The sequence below is a fragment of the Camelina sativa genome, chromosome 19 (genome assembly GCF_000633955.1).
Source record: "Camelina sativa cultivar DH55 chromosome 19, Cs, whole genome shotgun sequence".
NCBI classification, from domain to species: domain Eukaryota; kingdom Viridiplantae; phylum Streptophyta; class Magnoliopsida; order Brassicales; family Brassicaceae; genus Camelina; species Camelina sativa.
Genome location: NC_025703.1, coordinates 25,593,790 through 25,620,938, shown reverse-complemented (window position 1 = coordinate 25,620,938; position 27,149 = coordinate 25,593,790). Strand labels below are relative to the sequence as shown.

At 36.7% G+C, this 27,149-nt stretch overlaps 3 protein-coding genes across 4 annotated transcripts in view; 1 reads left to right on the top strand and 2 right to left on the bottom strand.

Annotated features, from left to right (window-relative positions):
• LOC109131032 (zinc finger CCCH domain-containing protein 44-like) overlaps window positions 1-3,064 on the bottom strand; it is a gene marked incomplete in the record, with an annotated part of 6,158 nt that extends 3,094 nt beyond the window's left edge. Inside the window, 4 exon segments of the mRNA XM_019241403.1 lie at window positions 49-1,745; window positions 1,917-2,104; window positions 2,189-2,268; window positions 2,394-3,064. Of these exon segments, the coding sequence (XP_019096948.1) occupies window positions 49-1,745; window positions 1,917-2,104; window positions 2,189-2,268; window positions 2,394-2,722 (2,294 nt within the window).
• On the bottom strand, window positions 6,142-10,886 carry LOC104767164 (putative nuclease HARBI1). Of its 2 annotated transcripts, none has more exons than XM_019241133.1 (5): window positions 10,805-10,886; window positions 10,506-10,568; window positions 9,235-9,295; window positions 8,852-9,157; window positions 6,142-8,756 (listed from the first exon to the last, which is right to left on the bottom strand). In XM_019241133.1, the coding sequence occupies exon 5, from the start codon at window positions 7,146-7,148 to the stop codon at window positions 6,156-6,158; it is 993 nt and encodes a 330-aa protein (XP_019096678.1). In that variant the 5' UTR covers window positions 7,149-8,756; window positions 8,852-9,157; window positions 9,235-9,295; window positions 10,506-10,568; window positions 10,805-10,886; the 3' UTR covers window positions 6,142-6,155. The 2 variants fall into 2 exon arrangements, with proteins under 2 accessions (XP_019096678.1, XP_019096679.1); XM_019241134.1 differs by having other exon boundaries at window positions 8,141-8,756; window positions 9,235-9,311; window positions 10,805-10,881.
• LOC104768200 lies at window positions 15,047-16,684 on the top strand. Its single transcript, XM_010492125.1, has 2 exons — window positions 15,047-16,501; window positions 16,592-16,684. The coding sequence occupies exons 1-2, from the start codon at window positions 15,047-15,049 to the stop codon at window positions 16,682-16,684; spliced, it is 1,548 nt and encodes a 515-aa protein (XP_010490427.1).

Sequence of the window (27,149 nt, the reverse complement as noted above, 5' to 3'; positions counted from 1 at the left end):
GACTCCATGGCTTCCACTTCTGCCAAAAGATCCGAGACTGATTCGTCACATTCGTCTGGTCCAGCCACAATCGGTTGCCAATCCGTGGAAGTAGATGCGAAGTTGAATTTGAAACTTGGACTAAAGAGATCTAAAAAGTCTATTTCTTGATTGTCTGGGAAAGACGCCAAACCCGAGTTAGAATCCCACACATTTGAAGCACTGCTTGGAGTTGCAGCATTCCAGTTCTGTCCACATGACTGGACCGTAGCCGTGACATGTTGTTTCTCACCTGAGCCGCTAAGACTACCGTTTTGATTGCAAGCATTCATTGCTGCATTGTTTCCATCTAAATCTGTTTGACCAGCATTCCATCTTTCATGTGGTGGCATAGAGCAGTTTGAGTTTCCGGGTAACGTAGAGAGCGAAAGCGAACAGCTTATTGGGCTTTGTACAAGCAGAGGACTTTCAACTTTTCTTTTGTTCCAGAGAGAGGCAGAACCAACATTATCCCTTTCATTAGATAGAGAAAAGTCCAATGGCACGTTGAGGCTAAAGTTGTTTCCGCTTTTGTTACTCACATCCGAGCTCCTTGTGATGACACTGTTACTGCTAGAAATGACACTCTGGTCAGTACACACTGAGTTGGGGCTGAAGTCCAGTATTCTACTCTCTAGTTTAGGAACAGCCACAGACCTGTGTTGATCGTTAGCTATAGGAGCTGTCACTTCCTTCTTGGGGATAGAATGATTTTGTAAAAACCCTGTTTTATGGAACTGCCCATTTAGTGCGTCGGTCAGAAGTATGGAGCTGTTTTGCTGTTCACCTAACCTCCATATTCTCAACTCAGGTGGGAAATGCCCGCTTGAATTCCATTGTCGCAGGTTAAGTAAGGAAAATGGTCCGTGAATCTTCCCATCTGGATCTCCATATAACCATACCATATTCGTATCCAGGCCATCAATTGGCTTATTGGACACAGTGGCGCATGTTTCAGGTTTTACAACAGCATGGTTTCTGCTATTAGAACTGGAAGGTCTAACCTGACTATTGTGCACGTTCAATTGCTGTGACTCTCCTTCTTGATGATGTACAGATCCATTCAACCTATCTTGATACTGTGCAGACGCATTCAACCTATCACAGCTTCTACTAGCATCGACCCGGAAGGACATAGTTTCAGTGACTGCTCCGGCTGAGGTATCTGTAACTGGAGATCTCTCTTGATGGCGGAAGTGAGAATCAAGAAGCTTCAACATTTCAAAATGATCCACTCGCTCCTTTCCAAACAATCTCATAAGCTTAGCGTCACACATTATATCAGAATTCTGAGGAGAAGATTGTAGATTATTCCGTCTCACATGCTCTAGCACGAGAGTTTGGACATCATACTTTGATAAGACTGAAGCATCACCGTTTTTCATATACCGCACAAAGTCCAGGAGCTCATCTGTTGCCCACGCAGTGGCACTAGTCAATGGTGGGAGTCTGTTATCCAAAGAAGGACCCAACTTAATCACAGAAGCAGTTTCCATCTTCCTTACTTTAGCGCGACTTACTTTCATAACCTCAGGAGAATTCCCATTGCCCTTTTCATGAACCCGACTAGTAGTTCTTCTCTTAGAAACAGTGGAAGAAGAAGATTTCCATGGATTTCTTGCATTGGAAAGATCATCTAACGTTAACGAGAGCTTTTCTTTAAGAGAAACCCAGTAAATCTTAAAAAGATACTCCCAGCTGCCTTGATCATCAAAATCGACTTGAACCTAGAAAAATTGTACATGTATAACAAGTAATTCATTTAGTTAGAAGGACAAAAAAAAACACATTTCATAACAAGAAAAGACCTCAATCAAGTTCCACAAAGAAACATTAATCTAGTGCTGATGAGTAAAAGGGAAAGCAAGAAAATGTGGATATAGACTCTAGTATTGTACCTTTTCTTTGGTAGGATCAGCTGCATTCTCAATAAGCAATATAGTCTTCATGCAGATACCACAGAATCCTTTGTTTTCCCTTACAACTACATACTCTGAGCTTCTAACGCACCTCTTACAAACTGAATACGGACAAGTATAACACATGTAGAAAGAATCTTTTTGACAAGCAGTACATATATGCCAACCTGAAAATAAAAACACCCTTATCCTCATTAAAGCTCCCAAAGAGTTCAGAAACACTCTAAAGAACATGTTAACCAAAAACTAACCACAGTTCCATTTAGCTCTTGATCTGAAGAATGCTTCAGTACGCTTAACACAAGCTGGATGATAAGCTTTTGGACATCCCCTGGACAAATTAAGAAACCCTCAAATTATATCAGAAACAACAAAATTTCTATTTTTAGAAGCACGAATCTACTCAATTGAGCTGGAGAGTAGTAGTAGTAGTAGTAACTTCTCCCAAAAGCTCACCTACGATCGCAGAGAACAAGACTACCACCGTCGAAGCAAACAAAACAAACATCCTCATCTTCTCTCCTCTTCCTCGAAACAGGAGACGAAGAAGCTTTACAACCCAAAGTCCTCGGGGGACGACCACGTTTAGTCGAACGACCAACGCTCTTCTTCTTCTTCTTCAAACAATCCGAATCTTCTTCTTCTTCTTGTACTTCATCTTCGTCGTCTTCTAGCTTCACATCCAAATCTACAGAGCCACCAGAATCGAAGAAACCAGGAGGTTTAGCATCCAAATTCAGATCGGAAACACAATGATCGACTCTCATAAGATCGATTTCCGGCATCGGCTCTTCGTGACAGCCAAAGAACACTTCTCCAGCTCCAAAATTTCACAAATCGGAAAAAGATCTGAGTTCTATAAAAAGATCGGGGGACGGTGGTGGTGAAGTAATCGTGGAATTAAAAGAGTTGTATAAAAATGAGAAAAAAAAAAAAAAACGAAACCCTAGGGGTCGTATGAGAATTGGGAATCGAAGAACGGAGGAGGAGGGAGGAGGGAGGAGGTGGTGGAGATGGTGGCGTGTAGGGAGAGAAGTCACAGTGGCACATGTGAAATACAAAAAAATAATTAATAATATGGACTTACTCGCTTTCTCTTTCTCTCTCTCTTTCTCTCTCGCCCAAACACAACACAACACTCCAGAGAAAAAAAAAAAGGTAAGAGAGAGAGAAAGATGTGACAAGGCAGTGTTTGGTTGTCTGTCTCCTTTTTTTGACTTTCTTAGAGATAGAGAGAAAGAAGAGTGCCACGTGGACAAAATGAGGATAGTGGGAACCACGCGCGTCTTTTTTTCTCAAAATATTATTTTAATTAATTAATTAATAGAGTTAGTGCTGTAGCGTAGGCTTCGTGTCTTAAGCTAACACGGACTTTTATGTTAATTTATTTTATTCTTTTTAGATATTTATTCTTTACTTATTTTTTTATCACTATATAATAAATTAGTGGACCAAAGCGAAAATGAAATTGAACTACTTTTTTTTTTCCTTTTTGTGGTGTTTATACATGTCGTGGTCGTAGTTTCTTGCTTTGGTCTTCTTCATCTTAGCTACCTAACCATATATCTTATCTTTAATTTTTCATTTCGAGATCTTCTCCTATTCTTCTAAAGAGAGAGAAGAGAAAAAAAAAATTACATTAGTTGACAAAACTTTTATACTACAAAAACAAAATGTAGTGGACAAAAAACAATCTCATTACTAAAGCTTTATTAAAAGTTGCAATGATTTCTAGCAGGATAATGTTTTATAAAACCTATATTAACTGATATTTTTTTACAGTTTTTGTTTGTTATATTAAAAGGGTATCGAAAGTAAAAATTGGTTAGTAACAATGAATCTTTTTTACCAATAGTACAAAAAACGACAGTACTTGCGAAACTGGTCTACCAAGAGTGTTAAAAAAAAAACTCTACCAAGTGATAGAAGATAGACCTAGCTAATAATAATATACTAATGCGTTCTGGTCTCTAGGGGTCTAGGGTAAGCTTTTTATATATTCTTCTTTATAGTTTTTTTTTTTCTTTTTCTTTTTCTTTATAGTTAATGGTAAGCTACTAAGCTTTACTTTTCTGTCTTTTGCATTACGACAAATCTATGGTAAATAACAACAAAAGTAATACGTACGAGTACGACCGACTATAATCTTAAAGGCGAATATGTCGACGACCAAAAAACAGATGAATATTTCAAAGTTAAAATCATAATATTTTTCGTCTCAAAATCTATAAATATGATTTTTCCAACAAAAAAAAATCTATAAATATGTATATTTTTATATGCAGTACGATGTAGTGAATTGGAATAATTTTGGTACAAAGAACCAAAGAAAACTCAATTAGTCTTTATCAAAAACAAATTAATAAATAAATAAGACTTAATTGGTATAATTTTTTTATATATTAAAGGAATATAATATATATAATTCGTGATAACATACATCGTCTGATGATCATGTCTTCTATTCTAACTACATTACTCGATTGATCATAGGCCGATGTGACATGAGCTCTCTCACTAAAATGTCATTGTTAAATGTATTTATCAATATAAATAGCACACATGCATTTTTAACGTGAAAGAAAAAAATCAGCTTTGACTTCGAACGCAGGAATCAAAGGAATCTATCAAAAATAAAATAAATAATAGAACACTACCACGTAATTTTTTAAACTGATAGAAATATATTTTAATAAATGTACCGGGTGAAAAGTTTGCGTATTCAAAAGTCAAAGAAAACAGATTAATTTCCTTGTTGACGTAAAAAATAAAATTAACTTTTTGTTAGTTTGTGTAAGAAAAATCGGGTGGTCAATTTTGTGAACAAAAGAAAGGGGAAAAAAGTTTAAAACTACTTTATCTATTTTTTATTTCAACAAATAATACTTTGTTTTTGGTTGAAAAAATAATAACTCGTTTAATTAATTAAAGCTGATTAATATCTCAGTTTTTAAATGTTATAAATTTTATACCTGGCACGTGTATTTTTTATTTTAAATTATAATTTTACCCTTAAAATAATACATTTCTATTTATTTATAATTAAACAAACAAAATATTTTTAAAAAAAAGAAAAGAAAGAAAAATCCAACCCGAGATATTAAAAAAAGTGGGAGTCCTGATTTCATGCCTCTGTCTTCCCCGCCGTCTGTTGCAGCTGGTAGTGTTAGGGTTCCGACAAAACATCCTGATTTCGGTTCGGCTTCTCCAACTGTAGTCGGAAGCAACATGGGTTTGACAAAACCAATTTTTAATTGTGGCTAATAATGGAGCTTTTCAGTCTCCTGAGAGAGTTGTTAATCTCGATTCTGAATCTGCAACTGAAGGGATCAAGGTCTCTGAAAGAGAAGATTCTGGTGGATTTATACCTTTCAAAGAAATTATCAAAGCTCTTCTTCGTAATAGTTCATAGAAACAAGTCAAACAACAAATCCCACTCTGTGTCTTCTCTAAACAAAAACCCAGAAATTTTTGTTTATATGATTTGTTTTCATTAATAACCACATACAATAACAGTAACAAAGATTTAAGCTTTGGGGAAGTTGGGAATATCCATACAAAATAACCGAACTCAAATTGGGCAAATCGCTACATACTACAGACTACAGTCATATATTAATCAGTTTTATCTTTTGTTTTGTTAAAAATTGTTAACTCTTTGAATTCTAGTTTTCGATTCTTTGTTCATGTTTTCTTTCTTCTTTAAATTGAAAGAGAGAACAAAACCAAGGAGAAGTTTTATAAGATTTAGTTAGGATTTTTGGTTTTTGTTGAAGAAATTGAACTCGAACCCAAGACAAAGAAGATGAAGTTCTTCGCTTGATTTTTTTTTTAGGCTCTGAATGGTAAAAGCAGTTCAAGCGTTGCAGATCGTGCAGATCATGCAGTTCATGCTGAATAAGTGCAAATCATGCAGATCGTGCAGATCATGCTGGAAAAGTGCAGATCATGCTGATTGAGCAGTCCAAATTATATGCTTGAATGGTAAAAGCAGATCAAACAGTGTAAATCATATATTAAACTATAAAGTATTTAAAAACACATCCAATTCAGCAAATTTATTTAAAAAATGATAAAATTATTGTAAAATAAACATATTTTTTTTTAATATAGAATATTTTGTAAATAATTTCACAGTTTGAAAACATTAAACACAAATTATCCAAATGCAACAAAAATAAAACTTAGAATAGTTTAACGGAAATTATTTTGATTTTTTCATAACATATCTGCAATATTTTCTCTAGTGTTTGCCATTTGATCTCCATCAGCTATAGCCGTAGTCTCCATGTCACCTTCATCATTCTCAGAATTTGTGTCGCTAATATCAGTATGCTCCATTACTTCGGCAAAATCTTCATCAAAATAATTTGAAATTCTGATAAAGTTATGTAGTCTCATTGTAGCCATCACCACTCTTTTTTGAAAATGAGTATTATATCTAGAAAATTCACAAAGGATCCTCCATTTCTTCTTCCAAACTCCAAACGTCCTCTCAATGACAGAACGTAGTGACGCATGACAACGATTAAATAGTTCTTGTTTTTTTCTAGGAGGAGGACCATTGTTGAACTGTGACATATGATACCTAACAACCCCATTCCGTGAAGATCTATAAGGAGCCAAAAAACCTTGTTTATTTGGATAGCTAGAATCAACTACATAATATTTGTCTATAGGAGGCAAAGGAAATTCAGCATCACTATCTTGCGCCATCGTGAGAACTGCTGTATCGTGACATGATCCCGGTGCTCCATTCCAAACATATGTGAACAACATATTCAAATCACATATCCCCATTATATTAAACGAGGTTCTATCATGGCGATTCCAATACATTCCTTGGAGTTCAGGTTTAACTTTTACACATACATGAACTCCATCCATGGCTCCAACAAATCCACTAAAATATGGCCAATATCTTCGATCCATTTGCAGTCGTTCAGGAATTCGACGTAGTTCTTGTCTCGTTGGAGTCTTGATATAATCACAAGCAAGTAACTCAGTTGCTCTAAGGACTTCAAAAAATTTTCTTTGCACTGTCTCTTGCGTTCGTCCAAATCTGAATCCAACATCTCTTTGAACTTCATTGTGGCCACATATTCGTAAAAACATGGCCACTCCCTCTTCGATGCTTACATTCATTGTAGGTTGTAACCCATAACTCATTTGTAACTTGTCACATAATGCTCTAAAAACATCAAGTGACATTCTTAGTAACTGAAGACACGCAGCATTATCTTCTTGGACTCGACGCCATATATTTCTCCATCCTAAACCGTTATCTGTTTGCACAGGACCTCTTTCAAAATATCAGTTATAGTATCTTAGTGACGGTTGAATTATTAACTCTTCAAATTGTTCATTTTCCAGATTCCACAACTCAACTCTCTCATCGTAGTTTAGATCGTGGGCACCTTGTGATAACATAAAACATAACATATCTTTTAACAACAAAGTACAAATGGTATAACTAATCATCAGATCCTGAATCACTTTGCTGATTTTCATTTAAATTTGGTCCTTCTTTATTTCCCCAAATGTTGAATAATCCTCTTCGTCTACGTGATCGTGATGTTTGCCCTCCTGATGCATAATTCGTGAAATCATATTCTGGTGAAACTCCTCTAAAATCGTTATCGAAAGAGGGTACTTCTACTCGTTGAGAAACTCCTTGTTGAGCATTTCTCGTAGTCTCTACTTCTGTACCTAGTGAGAATCCATGTTGCACATTTGTTGGAAGAATACATTGTGGAGCATTTTGTGATGAACCCCATTGTTGAGTACTTGGTGGTGAAGTCCATTGAGGCGCATTTTGTTCCGTTCTCCATTGTAGTCCAGTTGGAGGTGTACCCCACTGCGGAGCATTTGGAGATGTACCCCACTGCGGAGCATTTGGAGGTGTACTCCATTGTTGAAAATTAGAACCCCATTGTGGTGCATTTTGAGGTGTGCCCCATTGTTGAAAACTCGGACCCCATTGTGGAAAACTCGGACCCCATTGGCCACCAGAATTTTGACCCCATGAATTATTACTACCAGATGGACTACCAAAAGTAAAGTTGCTTGGATTAGGACTTCCACCATTTTGCCCGGAGACTAACCGCTTTCCCACAAATTCGCTGTCCCATGTATATCCTGTTAAAGCTTCTAAAAAGCGCAACTTATCTTCTGTGGTTCTTTCAGCTCGATCAATAAAGTACTTACGCCAAAATCTTTCTTCTTTAAATGCATGAATGCAAGCCCAATAAAAATCTGTGTCACTCGGAAGCTCCAACGATTCAAATATCTTGACAGCATTATCAAATTCTTCGTAATCATCTTGGTCGAAAAAATTTGGACGTAATTGTTGTAAACTTTGGCGCTGAAACTCTCTGAAACCATTCATTGTATCTGTTAGGGTTGCCTCAAATGACTGTTTTCTACGACTTCCTCGTGAACCACTTCCAATAGAGATTCATGAGCTTCATGCCCCTCTTTGTGAACTACTTCCCGTCTTAGTCCACCTTGTTGCTGAACTCTTGAAGCAGGAGTATGAATTGGAGGAGCATGTGAAGAATTATGTTGTAAATGATCCTGGGTGAATTCATTAGAGGGACGTGTTTCATCGTTGATATTAACGCGATACACCTCTTCATTTTCTTGTGTCTCAGGAACTTGACTTTCATCATTATCTATACCCTCATTCATTAACTCCTCTCTTCTTTGGTGCACAGAGTACTGAGACTGTGATTGTACATCATGTAAGATGAAACAACGTTGCATCACATCCCAAAAGTCAGGCGGTTTTCGTTTAAATGATTTTACAATCTTACATACCTGTTAATTAGATTACAACATTTTAGTATACAAGTTTAATGTATACTAAAGTTACTAAATTTTTGTTGGTTGTGAAAGATATTTTAAATACTTACTTCACGATCTTTCCACCATGAATCAGATGCAGATATAACGGATGTAACAGGATCAACCGTAATTCCCGTAGAACCTTGCAGAAGTTGCTTGTACTTCTTATATTTTCTTTTTAGTTGATCAAGTTTTTCTTTAAAAAACCGATAGTTTATATTTAGATTGAACTCCTTGTTGAATTTTTCAACCAAGAACTCTCTTCCAAGGGGTGTAGGATCTTTGAAGCGGTAACCATCCATGGCAATTGCTTGATCGTACAAATCAATAAATATTCTTTCTCGATTATAAGTCCATTTGAAAGTTTCTTCGATCTACAAGTTTTAAATATTTTTTAAATTTATTGCAATTAAATTCTAACTAAAACTTAGACAAATGTGAAATACTATACCCGTGTTGATGTTTCTATAGGAAAATTTGTATCTTCTTGCACGGACGAATTTCTGTTTTGTCTGCGGTTAGCCATACCAACAAATACAATTTTAAATTGATTTTTCGTTATTATATATTTCAGAAATTTTTTAAATACTAACTAATATTTTCTCACCAAAAAGTTGATGATAACTTATTTATCTTAACTTACATAAACTATTATATCTAACAATAAATCTTATAGTAAATTTTACTTATGATTGAAATAAATGATTCCAAATTTTTTTTAGAACAATATTTTACAAAACTAAGTGAGACTTATAAATAATCTACAAATTAAGTGAGATTTATAAATAATCTACAAAATCATGTGAGACATATGCATATATATTCAATATAAGAGACTTATATATATATATATGTGTACTTAAAAAATATCATAAGCTTTAAAAGTTTCTGAGAAAATAGATTTACAATATTCTAAATCATTATCTAATAGTAATTATTGAGTTCATAGCACATTTGTTAATCTATAATAAAAATAATTATCTATCATTAAATCTGATTAAATAAAGATTTATGTATATAAATTTTTCTAAACATGTAATCCTATACAATATATATTCATATTATATATTAATATTAGGAGAAAATATACCCAACAATGATGAATAAATATGATAAAGTAATCTTAACTTATTTATCTTAACTTAGATAAACTATTATATCTAACAATAAATCTTATAGTAAATTTTACTTATGATTAAAATAAATGATTAAATTTTTTTTAGAACAATATTTTACAAAACTAAGTGAGACTTATAAATAATCTACAAATTAAGTGAGATTTATAAAGAATCTACAAAATTATGTGAGACATATGCATATATATTCAGTATAAGAGACTTATATATATATATATGTGTGTGTACTTAAAAAATTTCATAAGCTTTAAAAGTTTCTGAGAAAATAGATTTACAATATTCTAAATGATTATCTAATAGTAATTATTGAGTTCATTGCAAATTTTTTAATCTATAATAAAAATAATTATCTATCTTTAAATCTGAGTAAATGAAGATTTATGTATATAAATTTTTATAAACATGTATCTATATTTAAGCACCACCATATATATATATATATATATACAGATATAAAATCAGCATTCTCATTACATAATTGGTTGAAAAATAAGACAGTTTACAATAACTATTATATAACATAAATAGAACTACTAACATATTATATAGCATAAATATATTTATTTATGAAATAAAAAATACATACCTTTCAACAAAAGAATATGGAAACAAGAGGTGATAGGTAGAATCTTTGATTGTCTTTTGAATTCTGTCCCAAAAAAATGTTACAACAAATATTATATAGCATAAATAGAACTACTAACATATTATATAGCATATATTTATGAAATAAAAATACAGACCTTTCAACGAAAAAATGTGGAAACAACAGGTGATAGAGTAGAAGCTTTAATTGTTTTTTGAATTCTGTAAAAAAAAATAGATGTTACAATAAATAGAAAAATAAAAAAATAAAAAATGTGTTTATTTATTTAAAAAAAATACCTTTGGTGGAGAGAAGATGAATGGAAATAGAATTGATAGGAATTTGAAATATTTGTTTGTGTTGGTTGTATTTTTTTTTTGTTCAAAATTTTGTGTTGGTTGTAAAAGTGAGCAATGGTGTGTTATATAGAGAGTAAATGAGATGAATCTGTGGGCAAAAATTTGGATTTGCCGATGGACAGCTTCAAAAATGCTGTGAGCGAATTAATTAGTGGTTCTCCTGCATTTATAGCTAAAAGACAAAAAAAAATTAAATTGTGGACAGATAAACTGCATTAGTTTTAAAAAGAAAGAAAATTGTTGAATGATGCTTTTATGAGAGGAGAACTGTAGGTGTGGGTCCACTGTACTTTATCTGTCACTCCATTCAAAGCCTTAATTTAAAATAAATAGAAATGTATTATTTTAAGGGCAAAATTGTAATTTAAAATGAAACATACACGTTCGAGGTATAAAACTTACAACATTAAAAAACTGAGATATTAATCAGCTTTAATTAATTAAACGAGATATTATTTTTCCAACAAAAAAAGACCAAGTATTATTTGTCCAAATAAAAAATAGATGAGGTATTTTTAAGCTTTTTCCCCAAAAGAAAGGGATCGAGGGATGGTCTAATATCTTTGATGAGACCATGAACAACTCAACCAAAGAACATGGACATGAGGAGCAGTTTGAACCAGATGAAGCATTGGAGGAGCAACTTGAACCAGAGGAAGCATTGGAGGAACAGCTTGTACCGGAGGAAGCATCGGAGGAAGCATTGACCGTCCCAGTGGTCAAACAATTGCCTTCATTCATTCAATATGTAAACCCAATACCAGTACAAAGAAGGAGCAAATTGCTAAAGGTTGAGACAATACAATAAACGGCAATCCCCAATGCCAAAAAGAAGTAAAAAAGAGTTCATCAATTTTGGATCCAAGAGAGTTATGAAACCAAAAGCTTGGGAGCCTAAAGGCACATGTGAGATCATGGAAAATCGAAAGGCCATCCTCGAGAGCTTCAAAGGACGGATTAGTGGTCATGGTCTTTAGACACTGTGATGTTAAGAAAGGATTCAGTGTGTTGGTGTTCACCGGGACGAAAGGTGTCCGCAGTAACAACACAACAAGGAATCGGGTGACTATGTTGTTGTAGTCAGATAGGGGTTGTTTTAACATCCAAAGCATAGGGTTTGGATCATTCTGAGGAGAAATAGGAGATGCAGCTTGGATCTATGTGAAGGAGGTGGTTGGGAGACAATGCTTGAAGTCATCAGATGACCAGCTTGATTGGTAGCCGTTAATGAACATAAGGTGTCAAGATACAACATACCACTTTTGCTAGAAACATTCAAGGAGCACAGACCATATACGCGAATGCTTTTAAAAACCAAATTCAATCCCCTAGAATCAACTAAAGCCAGGTTTCGAGCACATTGAATGAACAGCCAGAGCAACAATGTTATTACCATCGAGTAGAGGGCAAACAAACAGAGCTTGACACTGGTACGACATGGACAATGCTACAGAGGACATGGGCTTACTAAATTCCCCATCTCGAGAAGAGCATATTAGTTTAAATCGTTTTTGGGCTAATGGGCCTATCTTGAAACCTAAGTCCACTAGGGAAAATCCTAGGTTTCCAAGAGAGAAACACCATGGGAGTTGGTTATGTCGGCCGCCCGAGTTTTGCGGAGATAGTTGTGGTGTAGGGTTGTTCTCTGATGAGTGAGAGATCGGCGGGGGTAATTGGTGACCGCGGCAGGGGTCGTCATTGATAATTAGGTCCACTGGGGAAAATCCTAGCTTTTGAACCGATTGCCAAGATGAGCAGAGATTGTGACAGTTGCCCAGGAAAAAAAGAGAAGGGAGCATCTCCGGTGAGTGACAGAGCGGTGGGGACAACTGGTGCCTTCGGTTTGATTCGACGATGAGATCTAGGTCCACTGGAGAAAACCCTAGATTCACGATGGATTGTCGTAGAGAGGGATGAGTCAATTGGCTTCCCGAGATTTGCGAAGAGAGATTCTCTGGTGAGTGGTAGCACGGCGGGAGCATGCGATGGTCTTGGTTTGGATCTGGAGAAACTTTTATTACGGTTTGATAAGGTTTAAAAAAGAGGAAAAAATGAGGAAAAAACGTGAAGTAAAACAAACAAAGGAGGCCAAATACAAGAAAACCTAGGTATATATAGATTTTGTAGATCTTGCTCTCAATCGAACCACATAAATTAACAAACGATTGATATAAAATCAAGAGATTATTGCCAAACTAGGCATTATTTGGGCCGACACTTCGGAAATAGGCACTTTGAACAATTAACTTTTACTGTTGACTAAAACTTGCAATGAACTGACGAATTTGCCCTTCGGAGAAAGAGCGGGAATATGAAGCTTCATTGGGCAAGTGGGGTGGTGATGTCATGGTGATTAATAAGGAAATTAAGAATAATGAACATAATATGTGGAGGCGAGAGAGGGTTTGCACTGTTCGACACAATTTTTGATGTTAATCGTGTGGACAAAAAATAAGGAACGAACAGTACTTTTGGTGTACTAGGGTTTGTGGATTAACATAAATAATGGAGTTACGAGAAACTGCAATATTAGAGAGAAAGGCGTCATAAGTATCAAATTACAGAGAGGTTTACGGATCTTAGTGACAACAAGAAACTAGATGATCGATTTCGACGAGGAGGTAACTGTCATAAACTTGTTGCTTTTATTATCTCATATTCGTATATTGCAAACTGAGAAGTATATGTAGTAAGAATAGGAATTTTAGAATCATATTAGCAGAGTAGGGAAGAAATACAAAGCTTATATCCGTCGTTTGTTGTATCAGCTGAAACTTTTGATTTGTTGGTAGACCCGTAAAGAAGGGAGAAGGATCGGTGAACAAGATTAACTTATTATGGTCTACGATATATGAATATTGTATAGTGACATGTGTATGCCCTATTACCTATGATGATTCAAATGTATTAAATTTTTGCGGCTTTCTCTTCATTGCAGGTAATGGAGACTCCTATACTCGCTTTAGTTGGGGGCTGGGACTATTCTGCTGATGGAGGGTGGAAGTTCGTCGTAGAAACCACCTGTCTCAGATGAGACAACGTACAACACCTTCAAAACACAAATTGAGAACGAATTTGAGAAAGATGTTGAAGGAATCTTACGTCGAATTACATACTGCCCACCCACCAAAATGTCAATATTTTCTGCTGGGAGGACTCCTCCGGTGTCCATAACAACTGACACAGGCCTAAAAACTTTCTTCAAAGTCAGAGCCACAACGAAACCTATGAATCTCTTCGCTACATTCGAAGGTGGGTTTCACACAGAACAACTTATCCCACTCCAGAACGGAAATGGAAGGCAGTGTAGAGGTTGTTGCCTCCACATTTCAGACTGACGCTGACCATCATTTCAGGAATGAGAGAAGAACATCGTCCGTGAGAGACTGTGAAGAAGCAGCTGTTGAAAGAAGTTATACTATAGACCTCAATAACATTTATGATACGGAGGTGCAAGCTCAATTGGAGGTGATGGAAGAATTGGCAAGAGACGCACAGGGTTTGAATAGTAATAAAGGAAAAGAAAAGGTCGCCTGTGAAGAGGTTCAAAGAGGCATTGCAGAATGGGAAGATTATGAGACAGGGGATGAACAAGACTATGATTACGATTTCTGGAATGCAGTCGTTAACAGGGAATGCAGGAAATTGCGATTGGGTGATGGAATGGATGAAGGGGAAACATCAAATGCAATGAGAATGACAATTCTCGATGAGGGTGTGCCTGAAGATTTAGGAACAGAAGAGGAGGTTGGTGGATTCATTGGAAACGTTGTCCCTGCTGGAGTACAACCAACTGGTGAGCTTGTTATAGATACAACATCGTTGAATAGAGAGGATGTAGAAGATCCTGAGATTCAGCTGAGCCTTGTAAACATCTATAACGAAATAATTGCAGCTGATGTTGTCCCATCACACGACTGTGCTCCTTGTTATGAGGATGAGTTCATAGAGACACAAGAACTCCCTAATGGTGTTTATGATCCCAACAACGATGCCATATTCATTGGGAGGATATTCCAAAATAAATTAGAGATGCAAACTTCGATTGCTATATATGCAATCAAATGATTCTTCACTTACCGCTAAGTAAGATCAGATAGGGAGCGGCTTATTGTTCGGTGTGTTGATGCAAATTGCCCATGGAGAGTATATGGCAGAACTGCCGGTGGAACTTCGGAAAACATGATAGTGAGGACAACGACACTCACACATACATGTGACATCACAACAAGGTCTCAATATGGCAAGAAGACAACTTGTAAAGTAATAGCTGAAGTCTTGAAATCGAAGTATGCGAATGGGAAACTTGGATCGAGAGCTGTTGGCATCCCTAATATAGTACTGGATGAGCTACGCGTTTCAATAAGTTACATGAAAGCATGGCATTCAAAGGAGAGGGCTGTATTAGCCGCTAGAGGGAGCCCAGAAGAGGGTTACAAGCTGCTTATGGTTTATTTGCACCTTCTAAAACAAACAAATCCTGGTACGGTTTGGGATGTTGTGAGTAGGAGAGTAGGTGCGTCGAAAAACAAGTTTAAGTACTTGTTCTTTGATCTTGGCGCCTGCATTCACACAGCAAAGTTTATGAGGAAAGTTTTGATTATCGATGCAACGACTATAAAAGCAAAGTTTCTTGGATGTTTGCTAACCGCTAGCTTTCAAGATGGAAATTTCCAGATAATGCCTTTTGGGTTTGCTGTCGTTGACTCTGAGAACGAACAAGCATGGACATGGTTTTTCAAAAAACTTGTGTCCATAGTTCCAGACGCAGATGACTTGGTATTTGTCTCCGACAGACACAACTCAATCTACGCATCATTAAGGAAAGTCTATCCTCTCGCAAAGCATGGCGCTTGCTCCGTTCATCTTTATCGAAATGTCAAAAGTAGATATAGTAGACAGAAAGGACTCGCATATTTGGTGGCAAAGGCGGCGTGTGCTTACACAGTTGGCGAGTTCAGGCAAAAGTTTGATGAAATCGAGAGGAGAAGTCCTTTGTGTGCGAACTATCTAAGAGGAATAGGGATCTCACACTGGTCACGAGTGTATTTCCAGGGTAAACAATACAACATTATGAGCAGCAACATTGCCGAGAGTATTAACGCTTCAATGGCTAAAGCTTTGGAGTTCCCTATTGTTTCAATGGTAGAAACAATACGAATGATGTTAATGAGATGGTTCTATTGTAGACGTTCAAAGGCTAACAAGCATCTCGGTCCTGTCACACATGAGGTTGAGGAGTTACTTCTAAAACATCTATCTGATTCAGCTGGCTTAAGTGTGTCACCAGCCAGCGCAGACATATACCAAGTTAGCAACAACCATGGTATCTCGTTTACTATTGATCTAGACAGGAAGACCTGCACCTGCAAAGTCTTTGAAACACTTGGCATTCCGTGTTCCCACGCATTGGCGGCTGCAAGGGTTAATGGGACTCCAATACCACGACTAGTTGAAGAGAACTACAAGTCTGATTTATGCAGAAACACTTATAGTGTTGTCGTCATGCCGGTTCCTGATGCCGTTGACCACGACATTCCAGAGGACATGCTCAATCCAAATGGAGTTCCCCCGGAAACAAATGCAGGGCCAGGACGCCCAAGGAAGAGGAGGATCCCTTCAAATGGCGAGGAACAGGTAATTAAACAAATTTCTATCTTAAAAATTTGAACTCTAAGATTTTTACTAGTTAAAGGATGTGGTTCCATCTATGTTTTATTGTTGAAGGCAATAAAGAGAAGGAAGATCAGACCAAGCAGGTGCAGCAGGTGTTATGGGACAGGCCATAACAGGGCTACTTGTAGGAACCCTATACCATAGGTTTGTGTACTATTAGTTTTTGTCATCAGCAACATAGAAAGCTCAATAAGTAATGCATTGGATGTGAAATGTCTGAGCAAGGTGTGGGAGAAAGTAGTGGGATGAAGGAAGTGGTATGTTTTTTGATGTAAATAGAAGACATCATGTATGTCTGAGATAAGATGCAGTAGAATGAGCAGCGCAGAAACATCACCTTTTGCAATGTACATAAGAAGCTGCACAAAAGTGGGATTTGCAATCGGGGAGAAGATGGTTTTTCGGAAATTCAAAACTAAATTTGAATGTTGTATATAAACCTACGTTGCAAACTATAATCCTCTGTTGTGTAATGTGGGTGTGAACGATCTTAAAAACCATCGTGAAGGTAAGGATGGTTAGTCAATGTAACATATTATCATGGATGTAAGGATGGTCACTCAATGTAACATAATGAAATGATGGTTAATGTATGTGACATATTATCATCGCCTGGACCTCATTTGACTAACAAGGACGACAACTAGAACTGAACATGTAGATTAAGAAATGGAGAAACATTACATAGATACTAACATCCAACTACTAATACAAACTTGGTAGAAGAGAATCGACATAACTCATCTGATCAGAAAATGCAGAATTCGCACAGTCCATATACCAACCAGGGGCATTTAACAGATATAGCGAATGATGAGAGAGTACCAGAACGCGAAACACTGTTGACAAACATTATCAGCAGCACAATTGATATAAGTGCAATGGGGGATATCTTCTAGCGGGTAACAGTGGGTTTGCAAGTAAAGACCAGAAGCAGAAGGACCAAGTCGCACTATTTGCTGGATGACCATGTCTGCAAGGACGACAGCTTGTTCCCAATGAGTTACCATTTCCCAAATATGCGCCATTGTGGAGATTCCAGTATGAAAATCACCCGCGCAAATCCGAAACACGCCGAAAACAAAAGTTGCATAGACAGAATTAGTGGCCGAGAAAGTCAACATCGCAAACGCATTCTCGTCAGGGCCTTCTTGACATAGGATACTTAAAGCCTCAAGCTGATTTGCAGTAACATTTCCTTCAGCCACGCATCTACTGAAAAAGGGACGATAAATTGAGTCCATCTTTGCCATCGAACTGTCAAGCATGAACTCTGAAAGATCAACGGACTGCAAGACAAGGGGCGAGAAGGCAGATGAGTTGGTGTCCTTTGAAGCAGCTATTAAAGGACCAAGGGACCTAAAGCCGTACTTGCCAACATAGATGAAAATATGAACAAGTAACTCATTTGGTAGGTGACCCATTAGGTGAAACTGAGTTATGATATCCGGAGGACTAAAAGTGGTACAAATATACGAATAATTTATAGAGGAACATATATGGCCTTAAATTAGGTTAGTTGAAATAGGGGACATAGTGGATAGAATTTAGCTAAGCAGTAAATGGTAAAGAATGTTACTGATATGACAACGCTGCTAACAAGTGGTGCATCAATTAAATATGAATTAGCTGTCCATCATATCAAACTACAAGCTTCCATTAAATATTACAGTGTGTTCGCAATATAATAAATGGCTACACAGAGGTAAATGAGATGACAGTATTACATGTGTGTAGAGGTCATTAATATCGTCTGTAGTAGATGAATTTAGTCAACGACAGTTAATGAAAGCGTTGGAATAGGATGTCTTCTGTATGTCAAATTGGATAAGTATTAAAGGAGATGAATAAACAATTAAAATTAACGAATACACACCTTAAGAATGCTATAAATAATGTTGTCTACTTGGAAAACGTAGCTCAACAAAAATGGTTTACTTACCGCAAGATATTCTCTTAGACATTGTAAGGAGGGTTGGGAAAAGTGGATTCAGAGAGCTTGGTCCTTTCATTGCCAGTGGGCCAGATGGGAAAGCCGCTGTTTTTTCACCAGAAGTCTTACAGGAGGTCGACCTTGATGAATTTATATTTGTAAGATCACTAGCTAACGAAGGATCGCCATACCGTTCTTTCTTTATGAAATGTTTTGCAGAAGGAAACATTACAGCAACATACGTGGAGGGCTTACGACTTGCAGTGAAAAACGGGCCTTCACGTCATAGCTTGGACCTACTCCACCGCGCTGAAGATCACATCGTCTACGCTGCATTCGCTTTTGCTATATTTTTGATAGCTGGTGGGCATTTTGAAGAAGGGATGGGGTGCTTGATGATGTTGTCAAACAAAGTGGGGTGGCTGGATACAATGGTGGACATAGCTAACACTGTCATGTCTCAAATCGCTGATATCGAGCCTCCACTTTCTGGTAACTATGTTGGAACATATAGGTACCCAGCAGGTGACATCCCAATTTGTATTGATTTTGCGTGTCATATGGAAGACGTTTGCTTCGACTGCATAGAGTACTGGTACTCGCGTCGAGTCCGCGAGCTATGCTGATATGCGTATTTGGGACCTCTATATGTATAAGAGTTGTAATGTTAAATGCGTATGTTTGTACTGCTTTAAAACCAGATGAAAATCTCAAAGTTATGATATTATATGTTGATTGTTAGTAGAAGTGTGTTGGATGATGTATTTATATAAATTAACCGACATAATGATATTATTAAACCCTAAGGGGGATCATTAAACCCCAAGGGGGGGGGATCACTAAACCCTAAGGAGGGATCATTAAACCCTAAGGGGGGATCACTAAACCCTAACTTTCGGAATACTAAACCCAAACATTTGACAGCGTAGAACTCTCTACAATAAAACAGAGGTGGAGTTCGAGAACATGTTAAATAGAAGCGGTTTGAAATCAGGATTGGTAAACCCTAAGTAAGGGGTCAATAAACTCTAATATTGAAACACTAAACCCTAACATTTGAAAGCGAAGAACCGTATTGAATATAATAGAGGTCGGGGTTTGAAAGATATTGATGACATAAAACAAGAAACAAACATCATATGTAAGTAGAAACCATTACATTTATATTATACAGCACACGATGAGAATAAACAACCAAAGATAAAACAACGAACATATTACATCATTGCAGTTTAGCAACGCCATAAATGAAAAATTGAAACAACATATTTGTACATGAAAACTTTATCTCATTATGAGACCATAAAAACTAGAACACATCATTGAACTTGAATATAAGCCAGTAGAGAAAACAATTAACACATCTTGTCTGCAAAGTGCAATTGATTCCAACACAAGCGGGTATACTCTCAAGGATGAGGAGGTTTGAAAATAATCGTTTTTGAACAGGCCGAAACATGAGCAGGTGGCGGTAGACGACATTACCAATAGCCTCTAGTTGCACAATATTTCCAAGACGAGCGTACAAGTCGTAAATTGTTGCAAAGCCTTCAGACGGAAACTGAGCATATATAAGGAACATACCCCTTGCAAAAGTACTATGGTCTGACTTCGGCACGGTAGAGAAGAGCATTCCAATAGCATGGATTACATCCCCATATTGGGATGCAATACGGAGGCTCTCCAGGTAAGTCGCCACTGGGTTCTCCGCAAGAACGCATTTTAAGAAAAATGCCCGAAATGGAGAGCCTTCATTGACTAGGTCAGCGTTGTTGAAGAACTCATGCAAGGGGAGAGAACGAAGTACGTCGGCTGAGACAGCAAGCTTGCTTTGCTTTTTTGCAACTAATAACAAAGGCGCAAGTGAGGTGAAACTTGTAGATGCAACCAGTTTGTATATTTCGACAACGACATCATCAAGGAGATTATCCATTATGAAAAACTGTAACAAAATCTGAGCGAGCTACATAATAAACACAACAATAACTTCTTTTTTGTAGTCGAAAAAGTCATAAATGAAATATTTATGTAAAGTGGGTGAGTGGTGGTTGTTAACCAGCAACTTAATATACGTTAATATGGTTAGACAATTAACGAATTAAGTACATGAATATATTAAACAGAGTTGGGCCTTTGTAACCAAAAACCCAAAGCCCTACAAAACAGATGACAACGTGAAAGATGAAAGACAAATGAAAGTAACATGTCGCAACGATGGTAGAAAGAAGTGTAATAGACAGTTTATAAATTACAGAATAAGTGACAATATTACAAGATGATCGAAAGACATTTAACATGTATAATGGCAGTTTCATAGAACGACTCATGAATAGAAGATTACAGACACACCTTAGCAATAAACTCTTCATATACATCGATAGCATATTGCATACGGAACATGTTAACCATCTCATTCGTTATATCTCCCATCTCCTTCGTCGAGAATTCGTGAGAGTGCATCTCAATAAATTTCATAACAAACGCTCCACAATCTCCAGTTCGAGTGTTTTGCGCAAGGCCTCCAACGCGTCAGTAGGTGAACTCTGAATCATGTACATGACTCATATCATTTACTTCGCAAGATGCCTTAATGAGGTGAGGCAACATTTTCACCACTGGCTTCATATAAGAGGCAACATCTTCTTCAGATGTAAACTTCATATATGGGTCAAGGATGTCTATGTGCCATTTTTTCAAGCATATGACCAAACCAACCCAATGTCGATTTCCTCAGTTCATTGGGACATAAACTGTCATAACATCTTTGAACCAGGAGGTTTTCTCTTTACGATCCCCTACAGTACCTTCTATGTAGCTAGAAAGTACAGTGTGCCAATCATATGAAGATGATGAAGATGAGTGAATGAATTTACGATATTGTGCAGTCAAAAGCTGGGTAAGTAAACTGTCCAAGACAACAACTTTTCTTCCGGCTAGGTGGGAGCCTCTTTCTCGCCAAAAGGGACGAAGCATCATGTCCAAATGCTGAGTGATGTATAAAAATAGTAACTATGTCAGTAGAACTTGAACAGAAATGCAAACACAGCCCATAATTGCAGTGGGTAGGAAATAGAGGCTTAATGTATGGAAGGAAGAGTAAATTCAAAATACATGTAGAGAAAAATATTGATATTAACACATATAGGAATTCCGTTTGGTAATTAAGGAAATTTAGAGGTGTACAAGGGAAGTACGCAGTATGAGGTACCAACAATATAGAAAACTTACAGTTTTGAATAGCCAGTTTTTTGGTATGTAAATTTCTTCAAAGAAATTGCTTCCAACTTCACATCCATCAAGATCGTAACACCTATAAGACGAAAGAATTTAGTGGGACCCTATGCAAATTAGTAGCAGTAGTACAAGCTTGAGGAGAGGGAGTTGTTGTGACTAACGGTTTGCAGTATGCCTTAAGCATTTGTTTAAACTTATGAATAAGTTTTTAAGAAATTTGACGGAAAAGAATGTAACCGCCAGCAGCTCCTCGAGAGAGTTTCGACCGCTTGGGGGCTGAAATCAAGTTATGGTTAACATTTGAAACCCTACTTCTCTTACCTCTACACTCCATGAAAGGGTTAAAGAGTTTAGGGGCTCTTTCGGTTGGCAGTTCAGACAGCTTTGAAGGGGGAAGTTGCAGAGAAAGGTTGTTCACAGTCGTTGCTGTAGATGGAGACATTACATGGCTAACTTGACCCTACGTATGTTGGGGAAAAGTCAGAAATTGACATAGCAGAAGGTGAGAAGACATGAACATGACAATTATAAGACGATAGTTGTACAACAACATACAATTACCTGAGGAGCAGTTTCGGGTGTTAAGAGATTGTTATTGACCATGTGATCTTGTTGGGTTTGTTCAGAAGTAACTTCAGTAACAATCCTTTCCTAGAAAACACAATAAGTAACAACCATAAGCAATATTATGCATACAACAAGCAGTTGGGAAAATATTTTCAGTCCCTGCAACTGCACATTATGAAGAACAGTAAAATTGGTCCTCATACACACCATTGAAAATGAACTACACCATCAACCTTAACAGAATTATCATCAACATAACCTACTGTGTCCTACATGTAGGGTTACAGGCAAAAGGTTGATGGCATTATACATACAGATTTGTTTTATAAAGGGTCAGACTTACGCACCCGAAGTAGCGTAGATGCAACATCTTCTCCCATTGTTTGTAAACAAGGGTGAGAAACAGTTAAAACCTTATCAACAACATTGACATCCTCCTGATGAGGAAAACATATAATTACTACATAAATGTGGGTACCTAATACATATAGAGGTAATAGATATAAGAGATCACCTTATCCAGGATGGCCGATGTCTTTACATTATTGGGAACACTTTTATGAACCACATAACCTTGATAAGTTAGGGAAGCTTCGGCTTGAGGTAGAATGTGAGGTTGTTGAAGAGGAAGACCATCATTATCAGAAGTATGAACCGATTTAGTGGATCGGGTTAAGTGAACAATTTCTTTGCCACCAACCGATCCCAATTCCAGGGAAGTACATGCCCCACCAACGAAAGGACCATCACTTATATTGCACGACAGACGCTTCCAGGACATAAGAAACGATTGTAGTTCAGAAATGGTAGCGTTTAACTTATGAAAAGAAGACACATATGTCTTCCTCATCCGTTCAACTTCTACCCTCAATTTGGCAATATCGGAGGACGTCCTTTCTGTTGAGCTGTCATACTTGACATCATTCGAATTAGCAGTGTTGTCGAGACAAATCAAGCACCCACAATTACAACCATTGTGATTTTTGTCCTTGCATATGCACAACTTAGGAAGGGACTCATCGCCTCCACGCCAATCAGCCTTTGAAAATTTATAGCCTTTCTTTATCAAGCTTACCATATGCGCAACTTGTTCATCGCCTTCATAATCTACATCCACAGATTCTCTACACTTTTCACTTGAGGAGAATAACATTTGATGAACGTTAAGCTGCAAGAATATCCAATTAGAAGTTACATTAATTCAGAATATAGAGGAAACCATATATAAAACGCCCCAATACTAACCTTTTTATCATGTTCAAGTTCAACAATGTTCTTTGTGTGAAATGTCTTCAACTTCGGCAATTCTGTGAGTCCCTTCTCGTAAAAAGTTTGTCCATCATGAAAGGATGGTACATACCTCAGTAGTAGTGGAATTGACTGAAACAGCATAAGTTGGATAGCTATTTGGAATCCATGGAGCACCAATGAAGGTTGTTTCAGTTTGTTATTATGGTTGTATTGCCATTGAACTTTGTTCCCCACTTTGATCATCTGAATTGTCCGTTCAAATGCATGTCGTCCCCAAGGATAAGAAAAAAAGAAATCTAAGTTTCTTACCATTTCAACAATAGGGAATGAAGGTCTTATTGGCTGAGTCCCACAAATTAACACTCCTTCAACAATTACAATAAGTGCAAGGCGTATTTTCTTCCAGCCTGGCATAGTTGGTTCTGCCTTCAGCTTCTTTACAATATCCTCAATACTAACTTCTGTTTGACGGCCAATAAGGGTATACCAATATGGGGACTCATTCTCGCCATGGGTTTGCGCAGCATTTAGTGTATCCTTATCCGGATAAGAACCACAAGGTAAACCTGTAATTTCTTGGAACTCGGTCAAGGAGAATCTCAGTGGATATCCCCCATATGTAAACCAGATTTCATGAGAATTCGTCGTAATGATTTGCCTACAGAGAAAGTTGTGCAGAAGTTTGCCAGACAATGAACAACGACGTACAAGGAGATGAAATAAGGATCTGAAGGGAGAGTTTTTTAGCTGCTTAAGCTCTTTAGTCCCATCCAAGATAGATAAAATTTCAAGAAGATACTGGGGTTTGGAGTACGAGTTCACCCTGCCGTCAGTTGGATACCTATCAGTTGAAAAGAAACGCTTTGGCAACATTTTTGTATGTATATCCTCCTCGTCACCTTCAATACAAAACATTTACCGTTAGGGAAGGTGTAAATTATATTTTCCCTTGTATATAAAACTATTGCAGTCCGAAACCTTGAGAAGATGAGTGAGATACATAATGACTTCTACCCCATTCAGCAAAGTCATCTAAAACTCCTGCTGAACCACTACTGCTACCAGACGTTGCGTTGCCACTGCTACTGAGACCTATTGGCATAGTAGAAATGAAAAAATTATGACAATATATTAGGTCAGTAAATATACAAAATGAGAAGTTCATGTAGAGAAAATGAATAAACGATAAACAACTAGAAGAACATGACCCAACTAACTAGATGACAGAAGAAATAATTGGAAAATAAAATATGTTTCGGCGAGGTATATAATGCGTATCCTGTACAACAAACAAGAGATAGAAATCTATTATGAATGTTATACTGAACAACATCCCTAACAAAATCTCGGAGGAAGAAATCAATTAGTAACCCAGACTGAAGTAGATAATGATCGGTCTTACAGAACTAAATTCTTCATTAGCCAAACAGAAGCATAGATAACATCGATTTATGTACCTGCAACCGGAGGAAGAGAGCCTTCACTACTTGACGTAACTGATGCAGTTTCGTACAAATAGAGTGAGAGACAATTAATTTAAGTTGCGGTAAGAATCGATGAATAGAAATGGCAGACGACAGTCATGAATTATATTATTAAAACAGAATATAACCTGAGATTGACATCTTCCTCGGAGATTCAGTGCCATTAAGTCTCTGATTTCGCAACCTACGAACCGACTTTGACGGCGGAGGACAGATTTTCCTTCCAATACGGATTTCTTCTCCCAATCTACTAGTAGCAGGAGTAGAACCTTGAAGACCTCTTCTACTTCTTGTATTGACCATGGGAACGAGTTTAATAAACCAGTAATAGATCGAGCATGAAATTTCAGTTCCACGGATAAGCGGTCGTAATGCAGGTGCGAAGAGCAGGCGATTAGAATACTAAACCCTCAATTATAAATAAAATATTTTAAAAATCAGCGTTACGTTCGTGGTAGGGCGAATGAGAATGACGTCAGTTGAAGAGGGGTAAAACAGTCCTAAAAAAATGAGAGAGTGCCTGTTTTCATAAGCAGAGGCGAAAATGCTTAAATCCGAAGTCATCCGTAAGACAAATGCCTTTTTTTTTAATTAACTCTAAAATCAAATTTCGATTTCTATAACCTTAGTTATAAAAGATTCCAAGTTTTAGGGGAATGTATTTTACTTGTCTTTTGGGATAAAAGAATTTGATATTTACTAGTGCAACAAGAACAAATTTCAAATTCAACGGTCTTGATTCTTATAATAAGACATAAATAATGAGCCGAGATCCCTACAATATAATCACTTATTTATTCTTCCGACATGGATTGACAAGAACCCACTATATGATTATACAAACTAGATTATTTTAGCATCACAGATTATACGAAGTAATAGAGGCACAACAATGATGTATATATCATTGTAACCTTAAATTCTTTTATGTTTGTTCTCCGAAAAATGCTTCAGCAGTCCACCTTTTACATGACTATGACTAATTAAAAAAACTGTTACGGAAAAAGGAATGATTCTGCTAAAATACATTGACTGAAGATAAGTTTACAAAAATATGATATATATATATATATATAAGTTAAAATTACTAAAAAACATCACAAAATAAACTATATACTAAACAACTGATGTTTCTTTTAATAAGTAACAACTGATGTACATTTTAGATGAACATAATAAGTATGTCTTAAAATATTTTAAAAGTTGTCTTGAAAAATTTACATGATATTTTCTATTAAATTTTATTGCTAATCTTTACATTAAAAATAATGTTTTTGGCGGATATATATTAAATTTGAATACCTACGCATATTGACATATCTAGATCCAGGTTGTTGTTTCACAAATATGAAATATTTGGATACAAATAGTTAAAAAATTTGGAGCACATATTCGATCCATGCCAATATCATCAAAATGTACGTTAATTTAAGTGGATCAAGTATAAATTAATCCCAAGAATTTATATAATGATTTTGGGTTATAAACTACGTTTTGATGGACTTTTTAAGATGGGAAGATCCTTGAAAACATTCAAAAGACCGCACAAAAACTATGACTTGGCACTATTGAACAGTTGAACTACAGAACTATACTTAAATTGGACTAGAAGATTAATGATTTATTAAATTTCATTTGGTAGTGGTTTAACTTCGAGAAAAAACCCGTTGAATTAAAGATAAATTTATTTTAGTCGCATTACATATCAAGTTCACTGCAAATAAAAGTTTTGAAATGACCCATAATTAGAGCATATTTATTTGGGATTGTTCTAGATCAACCCCAAAGTCACATTTGAATATTTGATTCAATTCATCTTTTCTATCTTCAAAACATTTTAGACCTTCACTGGACCAGACGGCTATTGTGTCGAGTTCTTCACTGCTCAGTGGGAAACAGTAGGAAGCTCAGTGATCGAGGCTGTCACTGAATTTTTCAGGTCAGGGAAGATGCTCAAGCAGTGGAATGCAACAATCATCACGCTCATACCAAAAACTCCAAACGCTCAACGGGTGGGAGAGTTCCGTCCCATTGCTTGCTGCAACACTCTATACAAGATAGTGTCTAAGCTTTTGGCAAACAGACTAAAGAGGGTCATCCCGGATCTGATCTCCAATTCCCAATCAGCTTTCATCCCGGG

Bases quoted from the DNA above. Each gene is read 5' to 3' on its own strand.
- LOC104767164 (XM_019241133.1), bottom strand. From the start codon at position 7,148: ATGTCACTTGATGTTTTTAGAGCATTATGTGACAAGTTACAAATGAGT.
- LOC104768200 (XM_010492125.1), top strand. From the start codon at position 15,047: ATGATAGTGAGGACAACGACACTCACACATACATGTGACATCACAACA. The intron at 16,502-16,591 runs GTAATTAAACAA...TTATTGTTGAAG, and splicing joins CTTCAAATGGCGAGGAACAG to GCAATAAAGAGAAGGAAGAT.